Source organism: Asterias amurensis, chromosome 6 (genome assembly GCF_032118995.1).
Source record: "Asterias amurensis chromosome 6, ASM3211899v1".
NCBI classification, from domain to species: domain Eukaryota; kingdom Metazoa; phylum Echinodermata; class Asteroidea; order Forcipulatida; family Asteriidae; genus Asterias; species Asterias amurensis.
This window is the reverse complement of record NC_092653.1, coordinates 6,427,191-6,454,194: the sequence shown is the minus strand read 5'-3', so window position 1 is coordinate 6,454,194 and position 27,004 is coordinate 6,427,191. Positions and strand designations below refer to the sequence as shown.

The following is a 27,004-nucleotide window of genomic DNA, read 5'->3' as shown; positions in this document are numbered from 1 at the left end:
CAAACAAACAAAAAGTGAACTGAGGTTGCTACCGAGGGATGCAAGTACAAACAACATATAGGACCAGCTGTAAAGGGGACTATTAACAATAACACAGTGACATGTATAGAGGTGAAATAGAGCAATCACAATAAGATGATATCAGTAGGATTTGAAACTTTGCATGGAGGAAATACAATATGGAAAGGTTTGGGGTAACACCATGAAATGACTACATGTATCTCTAAATGAGTTGGGGTGGTTCTGAAAAGAACCGTTGGATTCAACTCGTTTTTGTTTTGTTTTCTCCAGAAGACGATCAGATATCGAACTGTGAGTTGTAACCAACAGTTCTTTTCAGGACCACGCCAGCTCATTTAGAGATAGTCATTACATGGTGTTACCGCAAACCTTTCCAAGATGATATCAATAAGGGAAAGGCAAGTGTTTTCCATGACATGTTCGCTGTTGTCCCGGTCTTGGCCTATGTTGCCCTTTGGTCTAAGATTTTCCAATGAAAGTGCCCTTTGCAAAATAAAAATGGTCTTGCCATGTCCGTGGTTTTCCTAATGCGACTTACGTTGTTGATGGCAATGTAGGTACACAATATCCTCCAAGTTGACTGTCACTGCATAGTCCCAGTAGATACTGCAATTGAAGAATGAAAAAAAGTATACATTATAAACTATCCGGTACTCCCCGAATGTCCCCAATCTTAAGAAACTTTCTGTCCAGTCTGCTAACATGGGTAAGAGATCATGGGCGAAGTTAAGACACATATGGCAATTGGAAAATTAATTTCATGAATAATCATTATTATTAATAAATTTATACTTTACCAACTATATTCTTGTTCTTTTGAACCAGAACATAAGAAAGGGAATAAAAGAGTGGCGACGAGTTCTTAAACAGCCTTTTAAAATCGGCAGGGTCGTGGCACGACTCTGCAAGGTCATTATACTCCCTTTTAAGAATGAGTCATTACCCTTTTATTCCCATTCATTACTGCCCTTTTTTAAGCAATTTTTAATTAAAGACAATCTGTTTCTTCTAGCGAATTTTTGAAGTTTGTACATTTTCAAAAACTTTATAAAAATTCTGTTTGGTGCAAGTTGGGTTGTGTATATACGTACGCGCGTACACAAATAGAATACGCACAGGTACACTTACAGCTATAAATTGCCTTCCGCATAAATAAATTGGCATACATAAGCTTGCGCGCCAAACATGCAAAGGATCACCCCTGGAGTTATAGATTCCAAGGAGCTTTTGGGAACAATATCCTAAGAGAAGTATGTCCAAGAGAAAGAATTATTAAATTTTGAGAAATATGCAGCATTCTTTGTTTACCAGGCAGACTTTGAAAAGTCTGAATTAAGATGAAAAGAGTCAAGGAAGACAAGCTCCAAAGGCTTTTTCATTCACAATCAATCTTTACCCTCGCAGGTACCCATTTGTTAAATACCCCTGTGTGAAGGGATGTGTCATGACCGGGATTCCAACCCACACTCTGATGACCTTAAAGGCAGTGGACACTATTGGCAATTACTCAAAATAATTATTAGCATAAAACCTTTCGTGGTGACGAGTAATGGGGAGAGGTTGATAGTATAAAACATTGTGAGAAACGGCTCCCTCTGAAGTGACGTAGTTTTCGAGAAAGAAGTAATTTTGCAAAGAATTCGATTTCGAGACCTCTGAATTAGATTTTGAGGTCTCAAAATCAACCATCTGAAAGCACACAACTTTGTGTGACAAGGGTGTTTTTCTTTCATAGTTATCTTGCAACTTCGACGACCAATTGAGCTCAATTTTTCACAGGTTTGTTATTTTATGCATATGTTGAGATACACCAAGTGAGAAGACTGGTCCCTGACAATTACCAATAGTGTCCAGTGTCTTTACCCACCAGAACTTGAATTCGATGCTCTAAACCACTCGGCCATGACACCTTGTATCAAGGCTTCAGTAATTTTCCTTCCATCATTTAAGGATGCTTTGTAGTGTTTTTTCTTCTTGCATGCACGCCTCACTCGCAGGCAACTAGTCTTAAATATGGAGGTGCCGAGTGATATTTGAGTGGGCGACAAGTTCAGGAGATAATCAGCCTGTAAGACCGGCAGACCATAACAAACCGATGACAGATAAACCATGAAAACCAAGACATTACGTAGGGGGATGAAGATAAGACTACAGGCTGCACGGTTCATATCAGGTGGTAAAAGTTCATTATTGTTTACATCAAGTGCAGGTGTACATGCACCTACAAATGTACATGCACCTACAAATGTACATGTATGTACAAATGTACATGTACGTACAAATGTACATGTACGTACAAATGTACATGTACATCTCTGTCTGCACCATGAACAACCTGGCAATCCCAGAGATAGTATTTGTAGGGTGTCATGGCCGAGAGGTTTAGAGCATCGAGTTCAAGTTCTGGTGGTTAAGTCATCAGAGTGTGGGATTGAATCTTGGTCGTGACACTTGTGTCCTTGAGCAAGATGCTTTACTATAATATGCTTGTCTTCACCTACGGGTTAAGATGGGTACCTGTGAGGGTAGAGGTTGATATTGTGTATGAAAAAGCCTTCTGAGCTGCCGTGGCGCGCGGAAAGGCTTTTTCATAGACAATATCAACCTCTACCCTCACAGGTACCCAATTATACCACGACAACCTTGGCCTGTATACTCCCCAGGCAGCTGAGAAAGATTACAGGAATGTTATTAGCCCAATGACCGGCCATTAGTATTGAAAAGCGTGGTGATACGGTTATTTTAAAATACACTATATAAGAACTTGCTTTTATTATTAAACTGGTGACAGATTGGAACTTAACAGGGAAAACCAAGAGATTTTAAATTAAAGATAAAGATAAAGTACACAACAGGCTGCACAACTCCCATTAGGTAGTAAAAGTTCATTATTGTTTACATGAAGTGCAGGGAAAAGTACAAATGTACATCTCTCTGGGCACACAGGAACAGCCTGGCTGTATTTATAAACTAGTGACAGATTGGAGCATAACTGGGAAAACCAAGCAGTTACACAGAGAGGTGCAAATAAGCTCATCAACATGATCAAGACAGAACAAGTCCGGTGATCTTGATTTTTTGGGGTCTTTAATTCAACATCCTTGTCTCAAAAGGATGGTAATCAAATGTTGAGCTTGAGTCTCACAAATATTTCAGCTGCAGAGGGCTTAGTATCACCCATAATACAGAAGAGAAAAAACTTCCTATGGTGTTTTGTCCAAATGAAACAGTTTAGTTGATAAAACCTTGTTCTTATTTTTATTCTATAGTCTCTTCTCATTTTGATTCTACATGTGGTCTTGTAAATACAATTCTGGTCCAGTAAAGATTCTAAGCTACAAGTCCCTGCGGTCTTCAGGATTATTCCCCCAAATTCAAGCCCTGACTAACCTGGGATAAGCTGATTGAAACGTCTTGTTGAAACCAATGGTTCTTTTCAGAACCACCCAAACTCATTTAGAGATAATCATTACATGGTGTAACTTTACTATATTGGAGACAGATTGAACAAAACTAAAGAACCTAATACCGCCAAAAACCCTTCCACCATGCAAACCTTTAAGTCTAGTTTTACCCTTTTTACACTGGAAATTTGGTCTTTGCCCCCTTTGACTGCTAGCCCCAACACACTTCCTTGAAACAGCTAGGCCTTCTTATGACTAGTTTAATGCCAGATGTTAACAAATCAATGCGGTTAATAAATCATTTATGAGTGTTGAATATTTTCCACCGAGGGGAAGCTGCAGGTGTAAGATGAAGAAGACAGGATGGCAGTGTCGATGGGATGATCTAGTGAATTATCATGGTGCAAGAGAAACTAACGAACGAGCCGTCCTGACTTAGTGACAGACAAGAACAGAGAGAGACAGAGGGATCCAGGGCCTTGAAAAAAAGACTAAATCAGAAATGGCTTCAGTCTATATTAAAATGAATGATTGTTAAATTTATCCCTGCTGGCATCTTTGATGTTTTCCCATAAGTAAACAAAAAACTTTTTTTTAAGCAAGCTCCCCTCCAAGCACAGAATAGTTGTTCTATTATTAAAGAGGGGCTTCAATGACAAATTCAGTTTTGTGGCGCACTCAGTAAAGAGTTCTTATGAGAGGGGGGGATAATACAAGTCTTGAAATTCACATTGAAATGGTGCAAACTTTCATTTTGTGTGATACCCTTTCATAATGGAATTTGAATCGAGACATTATCGAACATCAAAAACGAATGAGTCTACACAATATAAAGGGGATTTGTTTTGCGCCAGTCACAAAAAGGCCAAACACAAGGCTACTTTGATTGAATATCATCAAAATTAAGGAATTAACTACTATTTGTATGAACAAAATCAAACAGATCATAAATATGAAGTGTGACATCATCAAACGTTTGTGGATTTTTACACAAATTAATAATAATAATAATGACGTCTTCTATAGCGCCGGTATCCACAAAAAGTGCTCATGGCGCTTGCTCCAATAAAAATATTCCCCCTCGGTTGTTCTCCAGCAGTGCAAAAAACAAGAATAAGTTCAAATTTGAAGGGTATCAAACACAGTGCCATTTTACACCATCTTAATGTGAGGTTAGAGACTAATTTTCCCCCCATTTTCATGGGAAAATGAGTGGATCACAATACTGAATATGACCTTTGAGCCCCTTATTTAACATTTTGTCAAACAGCAAAGACCCTCTACACTGGCCAGGGCCCAATTTCATAGAGCTGTTTAAGCAGGAAAAACTGCTTAACAATTTGTTTCTGAGCAGGATACCAGTCACAAATTGAACATGTGACATTGAAGTTTGGCTGGTGACCTTATTCTGGTAAGCATAATTTTGTTGTGCTAAGTTATTTTTGTGCTTAAGAAGGTCTATGAAATTGTGCCCAGGGTAGATTGGGCACAGATGGACAGCATTGTAAACACTCTGCCGATCAATTCCTGAAAAGTGTGTCAATGGATTAGCCAGTATTATGGCATGGAAGTCAACAGTAAATGTTTGTATTTCTTTGCCAATTTTACGGTTAGCCATGCATTCAGGCCAATTATTGATTTTTGTGTCCCTTTCCATATACAGCACGTATTGATGTACTCTGTACATGCAAGGGTTCTGCAGTCCCGGCCATATGGCGCCCCCGCCCCCCGCCCCAGTTCAATGTTGGTTTAGTAGCGAGTTATATGTGCTTTAGATGAAATGAAAATAATAAAAGTCCAATGGAAATTTTGCTACTTTGTCTTTTTTTGTATATAAAGAATAAGAGGGCAATACTTTTGTTCCGAAGAAAATATAATGCACTGCTATTTTCTTGAATGAGTAATCTTGTTACCGTGGTGCACCTCTTCAGAGATGCCAGTTCAGAGGCCAGCTATGGGTGAGATTTTTCGAATCTGCTGGGAGAGCAAAAGCGAGCGCAATGTGCAAATTTGCGCTTTGCTTGTACGGCAGCTCAAGTTGATGATTCTGATAAACTGCATGCAATCTGAAGATTGTGCAAACTTTGTTTTTTGTACACACGTGCGCAACATGGCAATGCATTGTCATTATTTTTTTGGGGTCTGGCCCCAATGCGTGAGAAAATGGTTGCGGTGCGTGAGAGCATATGAGACAGACCCCTAATGCTCGAGTCTCACGCCTAATACGTGAGACTTGGTAGGTCTGCCTCTTATCGTCCAGTCTGCACCCTAACAACATTGAGCAAGGGAGTGGGGGGGGGGGGAGGGTATGTTTAGTGCCACCTAGCCCAAGAATTTTGGCCAGATTTGTAGCCTGATTTCCATGAACTAATTTTCTTAAATTCAAGTAATAAACCACAAGGGAAACTGTCTGGGTAAATTTGTGAACAAATACAAAATTGGCTAGAGCGGGATTTGAACCAAGGACCTTCGGATTAATGTACTAGTGTCCCAGGGATATCTGTCCCCCGGAGATTCTGTCTCCCATATGGGAAATTAACATGGGCTGAAGGAGGATGGTTCAAATAAGAGTGCTATCAGAAGTTCTGTACACATTCTGCCGTATATTGGGATAGAATCTACGAGGGACAGAATCTCCTGCCACACCAGCACTCTTTCAACTGAGCTATCTAGCCCTAGGGAGCCCAGAAAAATAGGGCTAGAAATGGTAGAGCGCTGGCACGTTAATCCGGAGGTCATTGATTCAAATCTCGCTTTGTCAATGTTTCTTTGTCCGACAAAAAAAGATACCAGCCTTAATCAGTCTAGAAATGATTGTCTACAAGTATAGGTTAAGATCAAAATCCATCACCGCTTGCATGGGAAGAGGGGTTTCCCTTATCACCCACCTAAAGGTAAATTTTTCTCTTTCCGATCCCAATTTTGTTTTCCAAAAATTCACCAGGACAAAGATACCAGCGTTAATCAGTCTACAAAGTCTACAAGAGTTGTCTACAAGTATTGGTTAAGATCAAAAGCCATCACCGCTTGCATGGGAAGAGGGGTTTCCTTTATCAGCCACCTGCAACGCCTTAGAAGGCGTAATGAGTTAGTTTTCAAGTCATGACTTATAGCGGTCTATAGAAATAGTATGCAAAGGGTTCTATAGATCATTCCATTTTAGGCCTCATGCGCAAGTGTTGTACGCTGCCGTTGGCTGCGCCGCATTTGCTGTTTTGTACAGAAATACATGGGAAAATCATTGTCTTTTTTACTCTTTATGTACATAATTAGGGTGTCTTTCTCAAAGATTAACACAATTTCAGTCACAGGGCAGCATAAAATATCAATGTATAGAACACTGGTCATAAATAATGACTACTAAACGAAAATTTAACCCTGAAAACTAAGCAGACAATAGGTGAGTTAAAGGCAGTGGACACTATTGGTAATTACTCAAAATAATTATTAGCATAAAACCTTTCTTGGTGACGAGTAATGGGGAGAGGTTAATGGTATAAAACATTGTGAGAAACGGCTCCCTCTGAAGTGCCAAATTTTACGAGAAAGAAGTAATTTTCCCTGAATTTGATTTTGAGACCTCAGATTTAAAACTTGAGGTCTCGAAATCAACCATCTAAACGCACACAACTTCGTGTGACAAGGGTGTTTTTTTCTGTCATTATTATCTCGCAAGTTCGATGACCGATTGAGCTCAAATTTTCACAGGTTTTTTATTTTATGCATATGTTCAGATACACTCACTGTGAAGGCTAGTCTTTGACAATTACCAATAGTGTCCACTGCCTTAAAGTGCCATAGACGCAGAAACTCCACGGTGGGGTCTCTATAACGTGTTGCATCGGTTTTTCGACAAAATTTCAGTATTCACTTTCTGTTTAGTTTCAAATTATTGAATAAGAATGTATTACATAATTGTGTCAAACTGTCCTGCAAGGGACAGTGTGGAAATCATTGAAACACTTAAATTGCATAAAAAGCTAAAAAGATGATGATTTTGCCGTGCCCTCGTTTACAAAACATTGCGCTGCCGCGACCCAGCAATGGCTGCGTGGCAAAAGGGAACACTTGCGTACTTGGAACGATCTATAGAAATCAGGAGCCCTCTCCAAGCCATGGCTTTGACTTTACCTGGCATTTTGATAATTGTGTGCTTGCCTCTATGCAGCTCTAACAGGTGGCTGATAGCGTCTAAGCCATAGCCGTAGTTTTAGCCATGGATTGAAAGAAGGAGCCAGAAGGTGGCAACTACATGTAGTAGAATGACCGAGATTAAGTTTCCATAGCCATAGGATGCAGCTCAACTTACCGTGTTCGATACACAAAAATACTGACATAACAAAAGAGAACGAAAATAAAAATGATATTAATCTAAAAACATGATACATGTGTGACTACATAGTACATGTACACAGTAGCATGCTGTTTGCAGCAAAGCTATAAAATATACATGCAAAACATGGTAATAACCTGACGATTCGACCCTAGTGGAATCTTCTGTAGTAAATTCATTGTAAGGATGAACCATGCTTTCCTTGTGCGCAGAAGACACACGTTTTTGTTTGAAAGCAGCTTTTTTCTTTTGAAAACCACTGAGGCGTAGCAACAACGAGGGGCGCAATGCAAAAGCTCGTCCACTTCAACATCAGCTCTTGTCAGAGAAGGTTCTCTGATATTTACCGAAGACAGTTTTCTTCACTGCTATTTTCTTTAGCCAATGCATGTTTGGACTTGGCTTGGCTTGGTGGTGTTTGGTTAAAGTTGTAAGTAATTTACATTAATTTATTCGCCTAAACCCAGAGGTCACAGGTTCAAATCCCATTTAAGTCAATTTTGAATAATGAAAATTCATTAGAATATTAAAATATTCATGTACGACAAACTCAAGACTCATTTGAAAGGTCTCAGATTAAACACAGACAATACCAATTGATCATGGTGATCAAGCCATGGAAATTATATGCAGACTTCCAATCAATTAATTCAACCAATGATGGTTGCAACATGATGAAAAAGCTGGCGATAATGTGTGCACAACCACATGAAAGCTTGAAGCATTGCACGAAGGTGCACGAAGGTAAACGAAACATGCCTGGTCCCCGGTCACAACCCAACTTGTTTTTTGTTTCTTCCCTACGTTTTTCGCAGAGAATCTACAAGTACGTTATTTACCACAACCTGAAGTCCAAATATCAGAATAGTGTCTTCCTTTCTTAAAAGTGTTATTTCTTAAGTTACCTTTTTTCAGGGTCGGTTTCGCTGTCTTCGGAGCTTCCTCCTCCGCCATTCATGAGTTGATTAGGAGTCCATTTAATCGTCAGATGCTCGGCAGTCTGATGCAGAGACAGGTAGCCGGGTATATGCTGGATATCTTCTTTCTGTAAAGCAAAGAGTAGAAATTCTGTTTGTTTTGGTCCAGGCTTTGAGTTAAATGGGAGACTTTGGTTTTTACCCTTACACCGATGTGTGTTAGCACTGTATCCTCAGTATGCTCTTGAGCTCTGTGAAAAAAGAAATTACAGGCATATAACTGAAAGTACTGAGTATACAGTGCGTACACACACCGGTAACACAAAAATTAATATTCTTTATCCCCGATGCAAATTTAACATCTATTAAAGCAATTATACACTTTCGGTACAGAAAAAAAAAAGTTCACAGATTTACAAATAGTTTACAGGGTTTACAGAAGGTAATGGTGAAAGACTTCTCTTGAAAAATTGTTCCATGAAATGCTTTACTTTTTGAGAAAACATTAAAACAATATCAATTCTCGATAGCGAGAATTACGGATTTATTTTAAACACATGTCATGACACGGCGGAACACGCGGAAACAAGTGTGGGTTTTCCCGTTATTTTCTTCCGACTCCGATGACCGATTGAGCCTAAATTTTCACAGGTTTGTTGTTTTATATATAAGTTGTGATACACGAAGTGTGGGACTTGGACAATACTGTTTACCGAAAGTGTATTTAACTCAAACAGTTGTTTTCCAGTAACAACTCTCGCATTGACCTCCCAATTATCATAATTATACAAAGTTTCATTTCAGGACCCCCCAGCGAGTTAACGAACTAAACGTGACTCACCGGCTGAACCATGACATTGTTCTTCCCGTACAGCAGAGTACTTCTAGAGTTTTGGTGGAGCGACTCGACGTAGTCTCTCGCCGACAGCGGTGTGCTTCGGTGGTCATCTGATGACCCCTGTCCGTGGGTACGCTTGACCTGGGCGGAAAAGACAATCAAATGCAGAGTGTAAGATCCAAATTAAGCATGATGTGATTGAAAAAAACAAAAATTAAGAAGAAAAAAAAATGGCAACACTACAACTGTTTTTCGTTGTTTGTGAAGTGTATTTATTCAACAAATTAAATAAGGAAATAAGAGAGGGGTGACGGGTTCTTCAACAGATACTTGCCCGCCACTTCAAAAAGCGGCGATTTTTAGAAAGTCAGAACTGAAAACAAAAGACGTTTTTTCAAAGTCGGATTTTTGAGCAAACATCAATCATGTGGTTCACTCGCACTCTTACAGTGTCTTGTTTCCGCAGCATCCCCTTATACAAAAACCAATAATAACACCATGGAGCCAGACTGTGGCAAAAATAGTGTAGAAGGTATGCTGTACGAGGAGAGCTTGTGTCTGCGTCTGGACTGTGTAATCCAACCTCCTCAAAAAAGTGGACTAAAATTGCAGGCACTTGTGGTGGTGTGTCATGGCCGAGCGGTTAAGAGCACCGGATTCAAGCTCTGGTGTTGTTTGATTATCAGAGTGTGGGTTCGAATCCCGGTCATGGCACTTGCTACATAAAATTGGGGAGGTAGTGCTTTCTGCTCTACCAGCCAGGCTTCGGACTGATGATACCCAAGCCTACATCCGTATGGACTGTAAAAGGGGTAACCCTGTTCCAGCCCTAGGAGTAGGTGGCAACGGCCTCTGGAAAAAACAACTGTAGCCCACACCTTGAAGTGGCCTTCAGGCCTTGTGTGTCTGGCGACTTAAAAAAAAAGTTCTGTGCTTACGGCAAGTGTATTTCACAGGTTAGTGGCGAATTTTGGGATCTAGGCATTCTACGCTTACAAGGCTAGCGCAGAAATTCGGCACATGCACGTAAGCGGGGAATCGTGATCGAAAGCGCAGAACTCGGCGGTAAGCAGAGCCATGAAATTGGGCCAAGGTCTGATCCACTTCATGGATCTAGTGTGAACAGGTTCCATGGTTCAATCCTACCTGTAGTCCAGGTCTCTTTGGAGATGCCGGTGTATTGGAGCTAACACCAGGGTTCATACTATGAATCCTATGTCTCTGCACCAACTCGTCAGCAGGAGGGTCGGTCCAGTAGTGGTCCGCTGTCTTCATCTTGGAATAGTCAAGAGCACAAGGCCCCACTGGTGAAGAAAAGACAAAGACAGATTGCAAGTTTATAGGAATTGAGGCATTGCATGGTGAGGTATCAATATATATATTTGGTTTGCGGTAACACCATGTGTGTATCTACTTGCCAGGTAGAGTTTGTTCTTTAGAGAACTGTCTTGCAATATAATCTACTACCCTGGAATAGATTTTTTTTCAGATTTTTTAGGCGACTTCTCAATTCTAAAAAGAACTGTCCTGCTTTTTAACTACTACAGTACCTGGGCGAAGGTAGAAAATTGGCTGGGACTACTACTTTAATCTTTAGGATCGGTGTTAACTGCACTACAGCAGAGTGAGTTCTTAATTGGTATCATTGTGTCAACTAGCTTGCTCTTGATATTGTGCATGAAAAAGCCTTCAGAGCGCCCCAACAACCTGGGGCTGTATACTCCTAAGGGAACTAAATATTACAGGAATGTTATTGGCACAATGACCAGGGCACTAATGTTCATTATTAGTTTATTATTTTAAAAACAAATTCCCATGGCGACCAGAGGTCGAATTACAGGAAAATATACAGAGATTAAAAATAAGAAAAAATCACACGCATTATTTATGGTTAATATTGTGAAATGAGCTAATGTTGTGAGATACATGTATTCCCCTTAAAAGGCTCTTGCGCTTTAAATAAAAGTACCTTCAAGCAAACTAGCGAATCCTCGATTCTAATTGGACTACCCCTAGCAACAAGAAGTGTGATCAAAGCCTTTATTACACAGCATATATCAAAAACTGCTGAGTATTGTGCAGTTCTAACTCCACATGTTGCGCTACTTTAAGCTAAAAGCAAACCAAGCTGTTCCAACAACGCCATTTTAAGCTACACGCAAAACAAGCTGTTCCAACAATGCCCCTTGCGTTAAGCTGCCCGTAAAGTTTGCTCGAAGAAGAAATATAGCGCTTCTGCGTGCCATATCCAACTTGGTCTTTGGCCTCGTTGGATTTGGAATGCAGATGTGTTCTACTGTGGCGTACTCCATGAGCGGTTGGGTGATAACACTAAAATATTGAAAAAAATAGGCAGTACCAGCACACGTAGGTATGAGACTTTCCCGCAAAATACACTTACCCAGTAATGAGGCAATTATAGGACCCTCTACTGGGTCTGCCATCAGGGCTTCCTTCTCATAGTACTTGCTGTAATCAAACAAAAAGAATACAATATATTAAGGAATACTCTGGTACTATAGACCATATTGAATAACCCCTTTGTTTGCTATGAAAGTCGCCATCTTGAAGGGCAAACCGTATGCACGTCCAAACGCATACATCAATGAGGCATGCAGCACGCAGCTTTCCCAGTTTGATTTCTAAGGCACATGCACGCACACACCCAAGGACACCATGTTGAAGGGCAGATATTTGAATGGTGATGTCATATTCAATACGGTCTATTGACGTATTTCACCTGACGTCAACATCAGAAAAATCTTGAATGCGCCGTTTTCATATATAACTCTATGGTGTGCATTATGTAGTGAAGTGTGCATTTTAGGCGACGCGTATTAATACACGTAAACCTAGCTGCCCACCAACATGGTGAGCGTGGCATCAGTCGCCGCGTGTGACGCGCGTGCAAGGGGTCAATAGGGTCGAAATGTCAGGCTACCAATCATTTATACCATAGGTTTTTTTGTTTGGTAAGCAGTTTGCAACAGCTACATTTTTTAATTCTGTTTTCCCATAAAACAATAAGCAGATAACTGTAAACACAACATAAGAAATGATAGTTTGCAGTCACTCAAAACTTAAAGACAGTTGCAAAACTTAAAGACAGTGGACACTATTGGTAATTGTCAAAGACTAGTCTTCACAGTTGGTGTTTCTCAACATATGCATAAAATGACAAACCTGTGAGACATTTGAGCTCAATCGGTCGTTGAAGTTGCGAGATAATAACGAAAGAAAAAATACCCTTGTCATCTGAAGTTGTGTGCTTTCTGATGCTTGAAATTACTTCTTTCTCGAAAACTATGTCACTTCATGGAGGGAGCTGTTTCTCACAATGTTTCATACTATCAACCTCTCCCCATTTCTCATAATCAAGAAAGGTTTTATTTTATAATTATTTAGAGTAATTAGCAATAGTGTCCACTGCCTTTAAAATCGATAACAACATGAAGATACACATTATGTCCAATGTACAACATGTAAATGATAGCACACTTTAATTATAGCATTTAGAGGTGCTATAATCTCCTTGTAAAAACCAAAACTGTAATCACAACAGTTCGCATAATTATAACAGCTTGGGACATAATCCGTTGGGATTCGTTATTTCTGAGGTTCTCCTGAGTACTCCTGCCTCATCTGCTAGAGCGAATACTAATGTCTTCTAGCAATTCAATGTAAGTGCGCTATTACTTCGTGCGTCTTCCTGTGAAGTCTTGGCCCGTCTCATGATGCAGAGCTCACTCTATTATGTAGAGTTTAAAACCTTTCATAGCTACATTACATGTACCTGAGGGTTTCGGGTGTTTTTTTCGTCTTCCCCTTTTCTTTTTCTTCAATTGCAAATGCTGCGAGCTAATTGCTATAAACAGTCTTTTCTTTGATGGGTTTTGTCAATGGTTTTGGAGTGTTTGTGCGAGAAGGCAGTGACTTGTAATGTAGGTGTACACGTGTGCTGCATTTAAACTGTGAAGTCAGGTCTGTGTGCTTTGTTTTTCGAAAGGGCAAGGGCACCAAGGCATTTCTACTTGGGTAAAGGGCACCAAGGCATTTCTGCTTGGGTAAAGGGCACCAAGGCATTTCTGCTTGGGTAAAGGGCACCAAGGCATTTCTGCTTAGGTAAAGGGCACCAAGGCATTTCTGCTTGGGTAAAGGGCACCAAGGCATTTCTGCTTCGGTAATGGGCACCAAGGCATTTCTGCTTGGGTAAAGGGCACCAAGGCATTTCTGCTTGGGTAAAGGGCACCTACATGTATGAAGAAATTTTGTAAAATTTTATTCTACTGGGGCACCAAGGCAATGAATGACCAGGTGGCATGGACGCAATTGCCTTTGTTGCCTCTGTGAAGTATCAGGACTTTAATAAAGTTACATGGACTAGGTGACTTGTGAGCAAGGGGAAAACAGGTGTTGGGGAAAACAGGTGTCATTATGAGCACAGATAAATGGTTTTCATCTACAACAACAAAACAATTTTTTAGTTTTTTTTATTAAATCTTCTTAATAAGAGACTTTTGATCGCTTGGTGGCAGCAGGCTTAATTTCCATTGCTAATGTAGTTCTGAGCATGCTCACATTATCGAGAACAATTTGGATTGATCTGGTAAGTCTGCTGTGGACTACATACATGTAGCACCCCAAAAATACACCCATAGATTTGTAAATATTATTGATTTTAAAACAAAAAAGGATTTGTTTCGATTTTAAAGCTCACAAGCAGCAAAGCTCATACCAACCATCAAAGAAAAGAAATCCATCAAAGAAAAGAAATGTCAACATTTGACAATTTTTCAGATGTAAATGTTCATAGTGGAATTGGTATACAGCAATCCACCAAAGGAATGGCAGTTACAGGCTGAATGTCTTCTTACTGGCACCCCAAACAAAATTGTTGACAAAACAGGGAAGACCACCTGTACATTTAAGCTATACAAGTGGCTCTGGGCCCAATTTCATAGTGCTGGTAAGCACAAAAATGTGCTTAGCATGAAATGTTTGCCTTGATAAAAACAGGATTACCAACCAAATTTCAACACGATTTTCAGGATAAGCAAATAACAGCTGAATACTAGTAAGAAGCAGTATGCAACAAATGGAAATTTTGTTGGTAATCCTGTTTTTATTAAGGAAGAAATTTCATGCTTAGAAAATTGTTGTGCTTAGCAGCTCTATGAAACTGGGCCCTGTTGACGTAAATTTGTTTTTGTTCAACCCAAAATGATTTCAACTTCATCAAGTCAGTTTGATTATCTTAACAACAATTGATTGTGTGTTTACAGTCTCTGACTAGTCCTGTTCTAATAAATGCAACCAAACCGAGGCTGGAAGGAGAAATAGTCTGGCTCCTCTTTGTACAGTAAATGCCATTGCTGTTACTGAATACAAGGAACATGACCAAGGAACTGACCTGCTTTCTTGATTGATGAACTCAATGATCTTTGAGAGTTCTTTCTCAAAGAGGGCAACACGTATCCACAGATAGCGTTGCTGCAGTGTAGCACGGATGCTTGTGTGTGGTTTGTTGGGACTTTCTCCATTTAAACTGTTGTTGCTGCTGCTGCTGATTTTCCTGATGCAAGAGGAGAGAAGTTGATTGAGACAGTCACGACAAGAACAAATGTAAATACAAAGATATTACATTTTTTATAATACAAATAAAAGAAGTGGTTTCTTATAGGCCCTATAGCGCTCATATCCGTAACTCGGTGTGACGCTGTTTTAATAAGGGAATCAATGTGTGGTGAAGAGGTTTTCAACTAATGGTTTAAACCCAACGAGGCCTGGTTCTTGATAATTTTACCAAGGCGAAGTCGAGGTAAATTATCAAGAACCAGTCCTCGGCGGGTTTAACCCACTAGATGAAAACAGATTCAACACACTTTGATTCCCATTCATATACCTTTTCGGTCAAAAAACATCAACACTTATGGTCAAAAAGTAAAATAAATGCAAAAATTATAATTTTTCAATGATTTATTTCAACACAACACCCCTCCAGCTAGGAAATGGTAAGGCCCAGTCAAGGCCCTCGGGTAAATAACTCCTTATAAGGGAATTCTATGCGCGTCACACAAATCACGTGATGTGGCACAACTGTTTCAGCCGTTGCTCTCGACCAATAAGAAGGAAGAAACTGTCTTATTATCACAGGTGCAAGCTCACGTGTCACACCCATGTTTCAACACTTTTTACTGGTCATTATCAAAGGTTTAAACACCCTCACGTGACGCGCTCTCCACCAATAGGAATAGCGAAACTGTCGCAGGTATTTATGAATACATTTTTTAATACATTTTTTACCAAGTGGAGACCATTGGTTTCTGGGAGGACAACAGACACATTCCTTTCCCCCTTCCTTACAAGTACAAAGTGTGCAAGTTACAAAAATGAAAAAGGAGACCACCAACATACATATGTACATGTAGGGCTAGATAGCTCAGTTTGGTAGTTGATCCGGAAGTCCTTAGTTAAAATCTTGCTCTAGTAATTTGTCTTTGTTTAAAGAAAAAAAAAATCTTTTATCCAGTCAGTTTTTCTTTTTTTTTTAAAACAATTTCAATTTCCTCATATAGGAGAGCTGCCCATTACAAAAGGAGTAAACATATTGGTGTCCCTTTCCCTAAGCATCGGGTCAATTATTTAATAATTATACGTTATTTGTTTGCCAATGACTTCTGATCCTCCACATGATCGATATCATAGTCATTGGTCTATGCTCATCCAATCTCCTAGAGGATACTTTCCTTCCTCCATGGTTCATCAAATGCTGGCTGCAACCCTTTATATGAGATGTCCATCTGTTTTTACAGATTGTTGCAAACCCATCGTCTCTATCGTTGCCCTCTTCCTTTTTGCTAATCTGTGAGCTTCTCATTTCACCTCTTGGTTTGGGTTCTAATAATCTCAGTGCAAAATCAATTCTCAAAATCGTTTGGATGATACCGGTGACCTTTAGTCTTTTGAAGTGTCTCGTCTTGGTTTGAGTTGAGTTAATGATGGACTACCAGATGACATGATGCGATCAAACTAGAAGTGGTTTGTCGGAAATATCATTATGTAGAAACAAGCCAAAACAGACTAACAGCGGTGAAATTTTTGAACTTTTTTGTAAATTGGTTAAATTCCAAAATATAATTTTATACTGGCAAATTCCCTCCTGATAAATAGCATCAAAAAGGGGTTAAAATTGAGACTGAAAGAAAATGTGCCGATGTGTATGTTCAGTAAACAACTCGACTTTAAAAGACACTGGACACTATTGGTAATTGTCAAAGACCAGTCTTCTCACTTGGTGTATCTCATCTCATCATATGCATAAATTAACAAACCTGTGAAAATTTGAGCTCAATCGGTCGTCGAAGTTGCGAGATAACTATGAAAGAAAAAAACACCCTTGTCACACGAAGTTGTGTGCTTTCAGGATGCTTGATTTCGAGACCTCAAATTCTAAATCTGAGGTCTCGAAATCAAATTCGTGGAAAATTACTTCTTTCTCGAAAACTACGTTACTTCAGAGGGAGCCGTTTCTCACAGTGTTTTATACTATCAACAGCTCCCTATTACTTGTTACCAAGTAAGGTTTTATCCTAAAATAATTATTTTGAGTAATTACAAATAGTGTCCACTGCCTTTAAACTCTGTTTTGTAAGTTTCATTCTCTCTTATCTTTCGGTGTTTCTACTTTCACAACTGTTAAAACAAAGAAGGTGGTATCAGCCTGGTATTGTAACAAAATTAAAAACTGGTTAAAGGCAGTGGACACTATTGGTAATTACTCAAAATAATTATTAGCAATCTATAGAACCTTACTTGGTAACGAGGAACAGGGAGAGGTTGATAGTTTAAAACAGTGGGAGAATCGGCTCCCTCTGAGGTAACGTAGTTTTGAGAAAGAAACAGTTTTCCATGAATTCGATTTCAAGACCTGAAATTTAGAATTTGAGGTCTCAAAATCAAGCATCTGAAAGCACACAGCTTTGTGTGACAAGGGTGTTTTTTCTTTTATTGTTATCTTGCAACTTCAACGACCGATTGAGCACAAATTTTAACAGGTTTGTTGTTTTATGCATATGTTGAGATACACCAAGTGAAAAGACTGGTCTTTGATAATTACCAATAGTGTACAGTGTCTTTAATGCTCTTTTCAAATGTGAAAAAAATCATACAAATGACCTCGGTCGACAAATGACTAATTTTGCTTGATCACATCAGGTATATTTGTTCTCTTTTTTACATGACACTCCATTGATCCTATCAACCCCCCCCCCCCCACCCCCATTGCCTTCATGCCTTGTAGTTATAAACCTCGGTGTGGGTGTCCCTTAAAATGTTTCTGAATAATTTAATTAACATTTCCCTCGCGCTTCTTACCGGGGAACAACATCCTTGCCCTTACACAGTCAGAGCATAAGGTCTATTATTACAATGTGTACGTGAAATTGTTTTTATTATTAATATTACTTTTTCTTTCTGTACACACATCTCTCCGGTTGTAGAACAAGTGTTTTTTGCTCCATCGGTCAGTGACATTGTACATACATTGTGTACCTAACAGTCCTGATACTTCCTCCAGAGGCAACAAAGGCGATTACCTCCATGCCCCTGGTTATTGCCTTGGTGCCCTTAAAATGCTCCATTTAAAATTTACAATTTCCTCATAGGGTGCCCTTTACCAATCAGAAAATGCCTAGGTGCCCTTGCTCTTTCAAAAACTAAGCATACAGGCCTGCATGTAGTACAAAAGCAGAAAATTGTTATACCGTACATTGTGTACATGTTTGTTTGACAGTGTTATACCATACATTGTGTACACTATGTTTGTTTGTCAGTGTACATGAACAATTTGTCTGAGTGTTTACACACGTGTGTTACGCACATTCATCACAACAGTCCATCATTCAACTGGAAAATTGCCACTGTAGCTAAGTGCCTCAAAAACATGGATTTTTAAGCAGTTAAAAACACCCTCTTTTCCGAAGATGATTTTTAAGTAACTTTTGTGCACCGGGTAGAAAATTAAGTGTTCACTTTCTTGTACATGTATATGCCAGATAATACTTATATATGTGAAAAAGCGTTGTTGGGTCCAGCAACTTGCAGACTAGGTAATCAATAATTGTTTATTTTATATTTTGAGGCCCTGTGCCCACTACTCTTAATGTTTTGCTTCTAAATTTTCACACTAATTGATACGTACTACACAATGTATGCACTTATTGTTTATTTATTTGGGTACTTTTAGTATGAGACAAAACAAAAACGTCCACAGATTACATTCCAACTTATGGGTTTGAAGATATTGATGGTAGAAAGCTTTCCTTCAAATATTACTTGCTGAGGTGCTGTATAGTTTTTGAGAAATGAGTAAAACAATGTCACAAAAACAATTTTCGGCTCAGTGGGTACGAAAATTATTTTAGCATGCATTTTAAAGGATTCGGGTACTTTTTCAAAATGTCCACAGATTTACATTAAACTTACAGGGTTTGAAGACAATGATAGCGGGAAGCTTCCCTTAAAATATTACTTACTAAAGTTGTGTAGTTTTTGAGAAATGAGTAAAACAAGTCACAAAATAGTTTTGGTTTCAAGAGACCAAAATTACTTTAGCATGTAAAATCCCCTTAACCAGTTATGATATTATACCAAAACCATAGCCTAACTGGTTAATGCGCTTTTACATGCTAAAACTGAGACGAAAATTATTACTTTTACTAATTTCTCAAATACAGCACCTCAGTAAGTAAAATTTCAAGGGAAGCTTTCTACTATAATAATTTTCAAACTGTGTAAGTTTAATGTAAATCTTTGGACATTGTGTTTTTGGGAAAAAGTACATATACCCTTTAACGGATTTACACAACTCTCCTGAAAACATTGGTCAGTGATTTTCACGTTTTTTCTTCAAAAACGACTATGGAAGCTAAAACTTCTACAGGTAAATTATATAACATATCTTCATTCACAGTAAGTATGGATTCATGTCATGGCCGAGAACTTGATCTACAAAAGGTCTCAAAACCCTTTAATGTTGAAAAGGTCACCTTGTACGTTTTGAAAGCTGGCGAATAGCTAAATGAGCACGGTGAGTACATGTACGATCATGGTTTTATGACATCAAGTACACTTATTTGTGTACTGAGTACTGATCATGTGCAGCTGTGTGCAGCTGGTCTGATGGACCGCATCCGTTGCATGTTTGTGCTCGTCTTTTGACTGCCTGCTTTCCGTGTTCTCGGTCTCCGAAGACGAATTAAAAAAACCAAGATGTTTTCTTGCCATTTAGCTTTTGACAGTGACTCTGCCACATCAGAGCTTATCAGACCATTAATCTACTTATGAATTACCGTGTGTAGTTAAAATTTAGGGATGAGAGTCGGGGCCAATTTCATTTTGAGCTACTTAAGCACAAAAAGCATCTAAAAAATAAACATCATCTACATGTACGGTGACGCACACATGTCAAGGCACTGGACAGCTTTGGTAATTTTCAAAGACGAGTCTCCCAATATAAGTATGCATAAAATACTAAATCTATGAAAAGTTTGACTAAATTTATCATCCAAGTTGCAAGAGAATAATGAAAGAAAAAACACCCTTGTTGGACAAATTTGTGTGCTTTCATCAGATGCTTAAAAAGCCTGTTCAAAGTCTTTTAATATTTTCGTGAGTTACATGTATATACATGTACGTACGTATCTCAAAAACTATGTTAGTATGCACTTTGAAGGGAGCCATTCCTCGCAATGTTGATACTATCAACAGCTCTCCATTGCTTGTTACCAAGTCAGTTTGTAATGACAACAGTTATTTTTGAGCAATTACATGTACCAATAGTGCCCAATGCCTTTAACTTCATTTCTAGTCGAGTCATCATGTAACAATGTACTTGAGTGTAACCAGAGCATCTGTTGTTGTGAAGCAGGTTTTTTTTTCTTTAATGGTTTTTTTTTAATGGGACCAGACAATACCATGACAACTGAAGGCTCATTAAGGATGTCAGATACCCAGGGAGTCGAGAATCAATCAAATTAGAGAACATCTTCAATTGTAAATGAAAATACCTGGCCTTGCATCCCAGAGTTTTAAAAGAAACGTTCGGTAATGATCTGACTGTAATTTTTTCAGGACGCTAATTTAGATCTTGCTTGACAGAGTCGTTTCGAGCGAAGTGGTTTGTTTAATGATGCATAAATGTACATGTAATATTTTTCTTTTAAATTTAATAATGAAAACATTTTGGTAGCAACAATTATCGATTAACCAAATTTATGCGCTAATTTTAAAGTTGAAGATTCCAAGAAACTTACTGTGAACTTTTGTCATGAATGCGGAAACTTTGGGAAAGTGTAGAACAAAGTATCAGATTTTTTTAAATAAAATTTAAAACATGAAGTTAGTAACATTATATCAATCAATGAACAAAAATTATGTGCTAATTGTAAAGTTGAAGATTCAGGGATACTTAAAGCCATTGGACACTTTCGGTAAACAGTATTGTCCAAGGCCCACACTTCGTGTATCACAACTTCTATATAAAATAACAAACCTGTGAAAATTTAGGCTCAATCGGTCATCGGAGTCGGGAGAAAATAACGGGAAAATCTACCCTTGTTTCTGCACGCTTCGCCTTGTCATGACATGTGTTTAAAATAAATCTGTAATTCTCAATATCGAGAATTGATATTGTTTTAATGTTTGCTCAAAAAGTAAAGCATTGCATGGAACAATACTTCAAGAGAAGTCTTTCACCATTACCTTCAGTAAACCATGTAAGTTATTTGTATATCTGTGAACTTTAATTTTTTTTTTTCTGTACCGAAAGTGTCCAATGGCTTTCAATGTGTGATATGTCATAAGTGTGTAAAGTACATGTTCAGTGAATACACATTTTGGGACGTGTAAAACAAGATAATATTTTTATTCTTTATCGGGGATAAAGAATAATATAAATATTAGTAAACAGTGCCATCGGACCGATTGCCTTGTGTAGTAGTCCGACAAAGGTCCCTCGGGCATTTTTATGACAACCATAAACTCTATTACCAGATTAGAACACGGGTTCTACAGGGCCATCAAACACAGTGCACCACACTCTAAATATACATGTGTGCAGCACTATGTACGTGTACACGAGCAATCATCAACTGACTTTGCTATGCCCATGTAACAACGCTTGGTTTCGGTGTGGTAAACATGGACGTCAATATTCACAACCTGTCTCCTTCAGCCGTTTATGACAAACAGTAGTTATATACAAAATATGAAAATAATGCAGCGTGGACAAAGTCCACCTCCATTTATTTTGATGAAGAAGTTCACGTACAGTGAACGTATAATAACAGTATGGGGTGTGTACGTATTGGCAATATTTCTCATTCACTGCAGAAAGATGCCCAGTTCACCTACAGAAATGTGTACAACTGGCAGTTAGCCATGGACCGTATAGGGCATTGAAACATAAACTGTAAAAAGCAATATAACAACTACATGTAGTTATTTGTTATAAAACATTATTATACATGTATATTAGCCTACAGGAATACTTCACAAAAGCGACAAAAGTAATAGCCCCCTAACATGGTGAATTTGTTTTATTTCTAACAGTTTACATATTGAACTATTTTTGAATCCCTCTCACTAAAACCACATTTCTTTAAAGGGAATTGTTCCTCGAATATTGACCCATTTCACCTGACGTCATCTTTAGAATAATCTTGGATGCGCCATTTTGGTGGTCAATGTCGACGTGTGTAATTCAGTGAAGTGCACATTTTTAGGTGACGCGGCGTTTACAGGTAACCCTATTGACCACCAACATGGTGAGCGTGGCATCAGTCGCCGCGTGTGACGCGCGTGCAAGGGGTCAATACATTAGCAACAGCTACAGTGCTTCTTACCAAGTAAGTTTTTATGTTTCATGATCCAATAGTAATTTGTTTAGGAGTTACCAAAGGTACAGTGTACCAACCACAATGGAATCTGACTAAATCAAAATATAGAAAGACTTCAAACGACTTCAAAAGAATCCATGTTTGAAAAAAACATACATAACGAGCAATGGAGAGCTGTCTCACCTTGTGAGAAACTGCTCCCTTTAAAGGGAAGGTACACGTTTGGTAATTGTCTAAGACCAGTCTTCTCACTTGGTGTATCTTATCATAAAATAACAAGCCTGTGAAAATTTGGGCTCAATCGGTCATCGAAGTTGCGAGAAAATTATGAAAGAAAAAAACACCCTTGTTGGACGAATTTGTGTGCTTTCAGAAAGGAATAAAAGACTTCTAGCTAGAAGTCTTTCTTTATTTCAGTGGGAAATTACCTCTTTCTTAAAAAATACATTACTTTAGAGGGAGTCATTTCCCACAATGTTTTATACTATCAAGAGCTCTTTAATGCTTGTTACCAAGTCAGTTTTAAGTTAATATTTGTTTTGAGTCATTACCAAACGTGTACCTTCCCTTTAAAGTAACAGAGTTTTTGAGCAAGAGGTAATTTCTCATTCAAATAAATTATACAAGAGTTCAGGCCTGAAGCCTTTTATCAAGCAGGCATGTGAGTTACTACCCATGAAAAAAAGAGGAAAAGAGAATTACCAGGCGAAAAAAAAGAGGAAAAGATAATATTCCTATCCTTTTGTACGTACAGAAAGTGAAGAGAGTGAGGAAAATCAAAACCAAAAAAGAGGAAATCAGCCGAAAAAAAGGGAGTCTCACATGCCTTTAAATGCAAACATAAATTTGTGCAACAAGGTATGTAGTTTTTTCTTTCATAATATTCTCTTGCTATGTCCAGTGCCTTTAAAGGCAGTGGACACTATTGGTAATTGTCAAAGACTAGCCTTCATAGTTGGTGTATATCAATATATGCATAAAATAACAAACCTGTGAAAATTTGAGCTCAATCGGTCATCGAAGTTGCGAGATAATAATGAAAGAAAAAAACACCCTTGTCACATGGGTGATGGTTGATTTCGAGACCTCAAGTTCTAAATCTGAGGTCTCGAAATCAAATTCGTGGAAAATTACTTCTTTCTCAAAAACTATGGCACTTCAGAGGGAGCCGTTTCTGACAATGTTTTAAACCATCAACCTCTCCCCATTACTTGTCACCAAGGAAGGTTTTATGCTAATAATTATTTTGAGTAATTACCAATAGTGCCCACTGCCTTTAATATCTGTACCAGTACACACTGAATCTCCTGTCCCTAGGCGCTTTTAATCACACAGTTTTGATTTACTACACTGACCGTTTCAGTGATATCACATGGTAATCCATAATTCATAACCAGCATAAAAAGTAAAGTAAAAATAAATAATATAACAGCGCTGGCCTCAAGGGACTGCTCTGAACACTTTATTCTCTTCTTTTTTTGGTACCATTATATGACAAAATAACATGGATTGTCAATACATCCAAACTATGACATTGCAAACATAAATGAGAATGACTAACCATGCATTTCAAATGTGCATTACGGTAATGTAGTTTGTGTGTGTACAACCTGCATGACCTATATTGCAGGCCTAATTTCAATGAGCAGGGAAACAAGAGCTTAGCAATTTGTTTGCTTAGCAGAAATGAGCAGGATACCAGTAATTAATTGTGCATATATGTGACATTGTACAGAGCTTGGTTGGTGTCCTCATTCCATGTGTTTAGGTAAGCATAATTTTGTTTGAGCTCACAAGGTACATGTACATGTACGGTACGGTTTATTGTACAGATATGAGCAAACATAGGTTACGCAGGAAATTAAACGCTGCCAAAATCTATATTATCAGGATTGTGCAGCTTGGGTCTGTGCAATCATTTTCAGGGAATCAATGTGTGGTGAACAGGTTTTCAACTAGTGGTTTAATCCCAACGAGGCCTGGTTCTTGATAATTTAACCGAGACGAAGTCGAGGTAAATTATAAAGAACCAGGCCTCGGCGGGTTTAAACCACTAGTTGAAAACCGATTCAACACACTTTGATTCCCATTCATAAATACCTTTTCGGTCAAAGACATCATCACTTTTTGGTCAAAAAGTAAAATAAATGCAAAAATTATAATTAAATGATTTCTTTCAACACAATACCCCTCCAGATATGAAATGGTAAAGCCCTCCGCCACCCTCGGGTAAGCAACTCCTTATAAGGGAATGCTGTGCGCGTCGCGTGTATCGCGTGATGTGGCACAACTGTTTCAGCCGTTGCTCTCGACCAATAGGAATGAAGAAACTGTCTTAAAAGAACAGGTGCAAGGTCGCGTGTCCACCCATGAAGTAACACTTTTTACCGCTCATAAACAATGGTTTATACACACCCATGTGACGCGCTCTCCACCAATAGGAATAGGGAAACTGTCTGAGGTATTTATGAATCAAAAATAAATGGTGTGTAGATGTACAGGAGGGTTTAAAGGCAGTGGACACTATTGGTAATTAGTCAAACCTTATACTTGGTAACGAGTAATGGGGAGAGGTTGATAGTATAAAACATTGTGAGAAACGGCTCCCTCTGAAGTGATGTAGTTTTCGAGAAAGAAGTAATTTTCCACGGATTTGATTTTGAGACCTCAGATTTAGAATTTGAGGTCTTGAAATCAACCATCCCAAAGCACACAACTTTGTGTGAAAAGGGTGTTTTTTCTTTCATTATTATATCACAACTTCGACGACCAATTGAGCTAAAATTTTCACAGGTTTGTTATTTTATGCATATATGTTGAGATACACTGAGTGAGAAGACTGGTTTTTGACGATTAAAAATAGTGTCCAGTGTCTTTAAGGCTTCATGTACCACATGTCATTTCATTTGTTAATTAACTCTCAGTTGTGAATTTTAATCCATATTATATCCAAGAACCCCATGGAGAGACTACAAAGAGGGAATTAAAGGGATTTTAAATGTCCATGAAGGAGGCAAATGCAGACTCCAGGGAAAACCCTTTCCATGTGAGGGACTAAAAACCCAACCAACATTAGTGCCAACACAGTGGGATTCAAACCGGGGTCCTAGAAGTTGAGGGCCGGGAAAGAAACAAGTGCCCCTTGTGAACCAACGGATGTTGGGCTCAATACACATTTTGAACATCAATTCCTTCAGTCTCAAAGTCTTCATTTAGATTCTGGTCTTGTCATTTCCCACTTTTGAGGCTGGACACAAATTTGGGTCCAATAAAAACTCTTGCTACAGGTACTACATTTTTGTGGATATTTCCCTAAAATTCAAGACCTAATGTCAATATGTTACCCCTAAAAGAGTAACTTTAAGACAGAGTTGCATTGCATAATTAATATTATGATGAATAAATGCAATTCTTTTAGCTGGAGAGAACTGTAACTGTATGTGTGTCACACAAAAAATAACATAAAATGCCTATGCACATAAATATTTTATTCAGGTGGGTGGCTTCATACATTTTCATGAAAATTGTACAACTATCAGTTTCAAGATTTATTGTAAACATTGGTTATTTAGCACACAATTGTCTTGACGATTCAGCTTAAATTAAAGTTTCCCTTTGGATAACTGGCAGTATAATCAGCTAATTATATTATGAGGTAAACATGTACATTGTGCAGCCTTTCTGGTTAAAGGCAGTGGACACTATTGGTAATTACTCAAAATAATTATTAGCATAAAACCTTACTTGGTAACTAGTTATGGGGAGAGGTTAACAGTATAAAACATTCTGAGAAACGGCTCCCTCTGAAGTAACGCAGCTTCCAAGAAAAGAAATTTCCTGCGAATTTGATTTTGAGACCTCAGATTTAACATTTGAGGTCTCGAAATCAAGCATCTGAAAGCACACAACTTCGTGTGACAAGGGTGTTTTTTTCTTTCATTATTATCTCGCAACTTCGAAGACCGATTGAGCTCAAATTTTCACAGGTTTGTTATTTTATGCATATGTTGAGATACACCAAGAAAGAAGACTGGTATTTGACAAATTACCAATAGTGTCCAGTGTCTTTAAGAATCAACAACTGATAGCTCACAACTAGATTAAAATAAGTCACAAATCCTGAAATTTTCCCTTTGGATATCAAGTTTTTGGCCATGACCTGTGCATAAAGATGTACATCATGCAACATAGTTTACAGCTTCATTAGTCGTCAAGTTTTTAAGGAAAAAAAAGTCAAAAATCACACAGCTATGATTTCAGAGAGTTGCGTGAATCCCTTAAAGCTTGCCTTTAAAATGTATGTTTCAGCTGTTCTGATTAAAAACTGACCCTTCGCAACTAGACTAATACATCACCAATCCCAAATTTCCCCTTTGTAAACAAGTGTGAACAGCGTCTATTAGTGGCCAGCAGGCATGCATCACCATATTATGCTGTATGCACACCCTGTATTCCCCTCGTAATGATTTAATCACATTCTCATACCATCATACAAAGCAATAGATGATGAATCCAGTTAGGGTGAAACCACAAAAGGAGTCACGCCCCATTAATTTAGTTGGATCATTGCACAGAGACAATAAACCTTGGATACC

General features: G+C 38.4%; 1 protein-coding gene across 2 annotated transcripts in view; it reads right to left on the bottom strand.

Moving 5' to 3' along the window:
- Positions 1-27,004, bottom strand: part of LOC139938290 (small G protein signaling modulator 1-like) — a 55,364-nt gene that overhangs the window by 16,067 nt on the left and 12,293 nt on the right. Inside the window, exons 5-11 of one of the 2 annotated variants that reach the window (XM_071933706.1) lie at positions 14,924-15,085; positions 11,915-11,982; positions 10,660-10,817; positions 9,517-9,654; positions 8,664-8,803; positions 7,735-7,755; positions 560-627 (exon numbers count right to left, since the gene is read on the bottom strand). In XM_071933706.1, the coding sequence (XP_071789807.1) occupies positions 560-627; positions 7,735-7,755; positions 8,664-8,803; positions 9,517-9,654; positions 10,660-10,817; positions 11,915-11,982; positions 14,924-15,085 (755 nt within the window). The remainder of the gene's footprint in view (positions 1-559; positions 628-7,734; positions 7,756-8,663; positions 8,804-9,516; positions 9,655-10,659; positions 10,818-11,914; positions 11,983-14,923; positions 15,086-27,004) is intronic. The other variant, XM_071933707.1, reaches the window with a different exon arrangement.